A 7,110-nucleotide genomic window follows, 5' to 3' on the forward strand; every position below is an offset into this window, starting at 1 on the left:
AATTCCAGATCCTGAGTTGGGGATTAGTGGTTTAGGCTGCATTGAATTCCTTATGTACTGAGCCTGCACACCCCAGTTCCATCAATGCATCCAAGGGCAGCAACAGGTTTGCTCTCACCTATGGCCTACAGCTTGAAGCTCTTTATATTTTGGAAGACTAAACTACCTCTGGAGAAGGCAATGGCACCCTACTCCAGTACTCTTGCCTGGAAAATCCCATGGATGGAGGAGTCTGGTAGGCTGCAATCCATGGGGTCGCTGAGAGTCGGACACAACTGAGCGACTTCACTTTCACTTTTCACTTTCATGCACTGGAGAAGGAAATGGCAACCCACTCCAGTGTTCTTGCCTGGAGAATCCCAGGGATGGGGGGAGCCTGGTGGGCTGCCGTCTATGGGGTCGCACAGAGTCGGACACGACTGAAGCGACTTAGCAGCAACCTACCTCTACAGAGACAGAGAAGCCCAAGCTTGAGTTAAACCTACTTCTTTTTTTTTTTTTTTCCGCTTTTTGAACTGCTTTATTAGCTTTACAATATGTAACAGACATCTTTTCATGCAAGTTCATAAAAGCTCCCCTGCTTTTCTGCAAGTTGACAGAAATTCTTACAAAATCAAAAGTGAAAATGACATCACTAATCTGAAAAATGACAGAACAAAAAAGGTTCAGAGTAAAGGGTACATCAAGAAAATGCAAGTTTGCGCAGCAGGGGGTTTATGATTATTAACCTCAGCATTCAAGGCATAAGGCAAAATTCATCATGATGGTCATGGTGAGGAGGATCTCCAATAAGAATGAGCAGACTATACCTCAGCTGAAGCTCCCTAATTTTCCTCCTTAGCTCTCTCATCTCCTCCATGAACCTCTCCATATCATCAGCATCCCCATCTATGATGTCAATGTTATTGACAAGCCCATTGGGCATATCCTCTCTAAAATCCTGGGCAGGTGGGTCCCAATCCCCTTTAACATTTTCTCTAGGCTTGGGGCCTTCACCACCTCCCATAGGGCAAGCTTCTTCATTCTGCACTGGAGCCTGCTCCTCTTCTCTCCTTTCCTTGGGGTCCTTTTCCATCTTGAGATTTTTTTTCCCGCTTCTTCTTCCTGCAGGGATCAGAAGCAGTCTTCCTCTCTCAGCCTTGAAATCTGCTGCACCAACGGACCTAAAGACCTGCCGAGGATCGTGGTCAGCTTCCACGACTTCCTCCTTTGTGGGTACAGTTCCTAAACCTACTTCTTAACTAAATACCTATTCTTGGCTTTGGCTTAACCTCATATTAAAGGGTTTCTACCATTATCCATCACATTCAGTGACATTCAGCCTAAGAGAGTAAAACTTTATTTAAAATAATTTTGTATAATTCCTTTTCAAATAAACCACCAGTGGGCTCTCTGCCAACAACTGTTTATTTTTTAGAGAATCAATTGCACTCGCAACAAAAGACTTGTCCCTTTCCATCAATATTCCCTTCATTTCAAAGTAATATTTATTGTAGTGACTTCAGGGACCAGAGTCGATTTCTTTGATTGGGTTACCTGTAGCCAATGCAAATAGCAGGAGTTTGGAGCATCATCTCCCAGAGCTGGGAGATTTCACCTTTATCATGTTTATTGGCAAGTAGATGTGGGAGTAGTGGGATTTCCTGCCTTCCTGCAGCCCTGCGATAAAGGTGCGCACTCTAGGCAACATTTGCTGACTCAGCCCTGGGCTCATAGTCAATATCATCAGGTGATTCCAGCAGGGAGCAATCTGTGGTATGTGCAGAGAAGTTACTATTCTCTGGACAAGGGAAGTCTGGGAAAGTTTGAAAACTGGATTTTGCAATTATATGCTGCTGCTGCTGCTAAGTTGCTTCAGTCGTGTCCGACTCTGTGCGACCCCATAGACGGCAGCCCACCAGGCTCCCCCCATCCCTGGGATTCTCCAGGCAAGAACACTGGAGTGGGTTGCCATTTCCTTCTCCAATGCATGAAAGTGAAAAGTGAAAGTGAAGTCGCTCAGTCGTGTCCAACTCTAGAGACCCCATGGACTGCAGCCTACCAGGCTCCTCCATCCATGGGATTTTCCAGGCAAAAGTACTGGAGTGGGGTGCAATTATATAGGAGACATGAAAAACTGCCAGATTTAAAAAACCATCATAGGAATCCCTTTCCCTTGAAAACTCATTTATCCATTCAACAAATGTTTATTCAGCCCCGCCTATGCTCCAAAGAGTGTTCAAGGCATAGATAGAAAGAAATGGATGCTACATTTCTGAAGCCTGTATTTCAGTGTGAGAGGTGGTGAAATAATACAAGAATAAAGCAGTACATAGTTGCAGTGAATATTATGAAGCGAGTGGGAATATGATTGAGAATAATGGTGGATGCAGAATGGGGGTTAAGAACCATTTAGACTGGGTCTTTACTCAAGGCTTGTTCTGAAAGATGATCTTTTTAGCATTGCCCTGGAAATAGGTGAGAGGAGAGAGTGGGTGAGAAACAGGAGGTTCTCTCCAGGCAGAGTTTCCTGAGTGTATGAAACCCTAGTGTGAGAAGCTCCAGGAGGAGGCTATGTGGCTGGATTCAAGGATGAGGTTGAAGAGGAAAGTGGGGCCAGGTGCTATAGAGTGTATGAGGCTACGGAAGGGAGTTTGAGTTTGTTCTAGGTGGTCGAGGAGAGAGGCATATCTGATGTGGTCTACAGCATATTTCTGTTAAGCATAGTAGAGGCTGTGCTTCAAAGGTCATCAATGACAGCTTGTTTACTCATGCTGTCAAGGAGGTGACCCTGGTACAAATCACACGTACATTGTTTTGAATTTTTCCGTGATACATCATAACAGTTCAGAGCATGTACTTGGTAGTCAAACATCTTGGGTTGGAAGCTCTAGAATTCTGACCCTAGAACTTATTCATTAGCTACATAACTTGGATAAGTTCAGTCATCTCTCTGAGCCCAGGGTTCCTCATCTGTAAAACTGAGACCGTCAAATTACCTCTTGTAAACTGACTCACCTGATTCTGCTGGAGTTCCCTTCCATGAAGCATTAGGACGGATGAAGCAATGTGGAGGCTGAAACATTGGTTTATGAGCTACGGCATGGCCAAGACCATTAGAAAAGATCAGTCACAGGTCTGCAGAACTTGAGAAGGCCATCTCCAGCTCTGTTCCACTTACTAACTTATTCTTTCCCTGCTGCCCCATGAATCACCTTCCAGACTCTTAAAGAGAGAGCCTTTCTTGGGAAGGAGTGAATTGAGCCTTGTTCTTCTGGGTCCCTTATTCCTGTTGACTTTATTTGCATGTGGCCCTTATTGTATGAGGCAGAGGTGGGATGAGGGTAGGGGCTTATGACTAAGGAACCAAGGGTGGGGCACCAGGAGTGTCCATTCTGCCAAGACCGGGCTGCTGAGTGATTAGATTCCTTTGATCGTATCATTCTTGGGACAAAAGCACTTGAAGACTCTGCTGTGTGGTCTTCTCCCCAAATCTTCTGTTTCTACAAGTTATTGTATGGCTCCTTAGCACAATGCCCTTAGTTTATTGATGGAATGCATGAGATTTGTATTAACTAAACCAGGTATATTTTCTCCATTCTTAAGGGAGATTGAGAAGGGACTTTTCCCAAGAACAAAGATCACATCCTTGATGTTCCCCAGAGGTTTCTCTTGATCTCAGTCCTATTGCTTTCCAAGCCACATCTCTCTCTATACTGCAGTCTCACATTCCTTGCCTTATCCAGACTGAGCTACTTATAGTTTCCTGATGGGCTATGTTCTTCCTTCCCCTGGGCCTTTGCACATGCTATTTGCTTTGTAAAGCTCTTTTCTACCATCATCATATGTTCCTACCCTTCATTTTTTTGGTTCAGAAGCCATCTTCTTTGGGAAGACTTTCTTATGTTCCTAAACCTGAGTTAGCTGTACCTCTCTCTGTCCTCAGTATGCCTTGAACTTACTGCTCCTGTTCCTTTCCTCACTGATTATTGAGTTGTCTATTTAAATATTTATTTGCCTCTCCCCCGTTTAATCTGTAAGCTCCACAAGAGCAGGGACTTTGTTCAGCTACCTAGCTGACGTGGTCCCCAGTGCATTTCCATGTACCATCCATCATACTTGGCACAAAGTAAGTCTCCAAATATCTGTGGAATGAACAAATGAATGAATGAGACAATAGCTCCACACACACACACACACACTCACACTCACACCACAAATGAAAGGAAGCAGTATCTTTAGCGTTCAACAAGATACCACCCTGTCCTCTTTAACAGGAACGACCTGGACCACTGCCACAAAAACCTGAGTGTATTCAAAATGGACCCATGATATTTGTGAAACTGAAATGATCTGCCAAGGGATTCAAGATTTGGCCATAGAATTCAAGCAGTAGTAAACCTATATTCCTTCAAGACTTAAAATAGAATATTTGTTAGGTACCTTTCAGTTAGATGAAGCAAGATTGGATTTTTGTGCTCTCCCCTGGAAAAGCCTTCATTGCAGACTCCTGGGGGCTAGGTTTATTTACCCCAGAAATATGTAACACTGTGATGACTTCCCATGGTTCCAGAAAGGCTGAAAGCAATAGACAGGTGTTTGATCCACTAATCCATCTCCTATGGCTTACTATTGATTGAGTTTGGGCTATGAGGCAGAATTCACTGCCCTTCTGCAGGAAATGTTTTTTTCCCATTGAAATGGGACAGTATCTTTAAAAAAAAAAAAAACCCACTGGAACAGTTAGCTTTTAAAAAATAATAATTTATCTATTTATTTATGGCTGTGCTGGGTTTTTGTTGCTGCAGAGGCTTTTCTCTAGTTGCAGCAAGTGGGGCTACTCTCTAATGTGGGGCTCAGGCTTCTCAGTGTGGTGGCTTCTCTTGTTGTGGGGCACAGGCTCTAGGAGCGCAGGTTTCAGCAGTTGCGGCCCAGGGGCTCAGTAGTTGCAGCTCCTGTACTCTGGAGCATAGCTCAGTAGTTGTGGCCCACAGGTTTATTTGCTTCACGGCATGTGGGATCTTCCTGGACCAGGGATCGAACCCACGTCGCCTGCATTGGAAGGAGGATTCTTTACCCCGAGCCATGAGGGAAGCCCAGACATTGTTTTAAGTTTTGGAAGGTATCACTGCTTCTTCCCAGTCAAATTATCAGGGCAGTGGTTATTCTGCCCTTAATTCATTTTCTTCCTTTTTGTGTGTGTGAGGGGAAAGTAAGAAGCCAGGATCTGATTCCAGAAACCCAGAGAAAAGGAGTCTGAAATGAATAAGGGGTTGCTATGGACCACAATGGACCTCCCAGATGGCACTAGTGGTAAAGAATCCACCTGCCAATGCAGGAGACATGAGGCACAGTTCTGATCCCTGGGCGGGGAAAATCCCTTGCAGAAGGCAATGGCTACCCACTCTAGTATTCTTGCCTTGAGAATTCCATGGAGAGATAAGTCTGGTGGGCTACAGTCTATGGGGTTGCAGAGTCAAACATGACTGAGCATCTTAGCATGAACAACAATGGCTCTTTAGAATCTTTACACTGTGTTTCTCAGGAAGAATTATTATTTACTTTAGAAATAATAGAAGGAAATAAATTCTTTTCACTTATGAGTTCTTAGAATCCTACTGGGTTCCAGAATTGATGTGTGGGAATCAGAATTAACAGTTTATTGTATTTAAAAGGCACAATGTTGATTTTAAGTGAAAGCAGCTATATTATTGTCAGACACAACTGAGCATGCCTGTGTGCCCGTGTGTGTGCGCGCACACAAACACACACAGAGCTATGTTATTACAACGAGATAACCAAAATCCAGTTTCCAGGTGATCAAGCCTTTAGTGTCTCAAGATTACTTAAAAGAAGTTAGAGACCAGCAGAGACTTGAGCTATTTTATTATTGAGTAATAAAATATTATTAAAGCTCTGCTGTTAATAAAGCTAGTGGATGCAATGGAATTCCAGTAGAACTGTCCAAAACCCTAAAGGATGATGCCATCAAAATGTTACATTCAATATGCCAGCAAATCTGGAAGACCCAGCAGTGGCACAGGACTGGAAAAGGTCAATCTTCATCCCAATTTCCAAGAAGAGTAGTCATAAAGAATATGCCAACCATCAGACAATTGCACTCATCTCCCATGCTAGTAAGGTCATGCTTAAAATCTTTCATGCTAGGCTTCAGCATTATGTGAACCAAGAACTTCCAGATATCTAAGCTGGGTTTAGAAAAGGAAGAGGAGTCATAGATCAAGTTGCCAACAATTGCTGGATCATAGAGAAAGCTAGGGTAATTTCAGAAATACATCTACCTCTGTTTCATCAACTACACCAAAGCCTTTGACTGTGTGGCTCATAATAAACTGTGGAAAACTCTTAAAGAGATGGGAATACCAGACCATCTTACCTGTCTCCTAAAAAACTTGTATGTGGGTCAAGAAGCAACAATTAGAACCCTGTATGGAAAAACTGATTGGTTCAAGATTGAGAAAGGAGTACGAAAGAGCTGCTTGCTGTCACTGTGCTTGTTTAATCTATATGCTGAGCACATCAGGAGAAATGCCAGGCTGGATGAGTTACAAGCTGGAATAAAGCTAGGTGAGAGAAAGAACAACAGCCTCAGATATGTGGGTGATACCACTCTAATGGCAGAAAGCAAAGAGGAACTAAAGAGCCTCTTGATGAGGGTGAAGGAGGAGAGTGAAAGAGCTGGCTTAAACCTGAATATTAAGAAAACTGAATATTAAGATCATGGCATCTGGCACCATTACTTCATGGCAAATAGGAGGGGAAAACATGGAAGCAGTGACAAATTTCCTCTTCTTGGGCTCTAAAATCATTGTGGATGGTTACTGCAGCCATGAAATCAGAGGACGATTGCTTCTTGGCAGGAAAGCTATGACAAACCTAAACAGTGTGTTGTAAAGCAGAGACTTTACTCTGCTGACAAAGGTCCATATAGTCAAGGCTATGATATTCCCAGTGGTCATGTATGGTTGTGAGAGCTGGACCATAGTGCCCAAGAAAGCAGAGTGTCCAAGAGTTGATGCCTTCAAACTGTGATGCTAGAGAAGACTCCTGAGAGTCCCTTGGACAGCAAGGAGATCAAATCAGTCAATCTTAAGGGAAATCAATCCTGAA

The 7,110-nt window shown here is 43.4% G+C and overlaps 1 protein-coding gene across 1 annotated transcript; it reads right to left on the bottom strand.

The window, feature by feature from the left end:
- Positions 1–567: 567 nt before the first annotated feature.
- LOC129636450 (protein BEX5-like) lies at positions 568–1,097 on the bottom strand. Its single transcript, XM_055559846.1, has one exon. It carries the CDS (start codon positions 1,073–1,075, stop codon positions 737–739), a length of 339 nt encoding a protein of 112 aa, XP_055415821.1. The 5' UTR covers positions 1,076–1,097; the 3' UTR covers positions 568–736.
- Between the last annotated feature and the right edge of the window lie 6,013 nt (positions 1,098–7,110).

This window comes from Bubalus kerabau, chromosome 1 (assembly GCF_029407905.1).
Source record: "Bubalus kerabau isolate K-KA32 ecotype Philippines breed swamp buffalo chromosome 1, PCC_UOA_SB_1v2, whole genome shotgun sequence".
In the NCBI taxonomy this organism is placed as follows: Eukaryota; Metazoa; Chordata; class Mammalia; order Artiodactyla; family Bovidae; genus Bubalus; species Bubalus kerabau.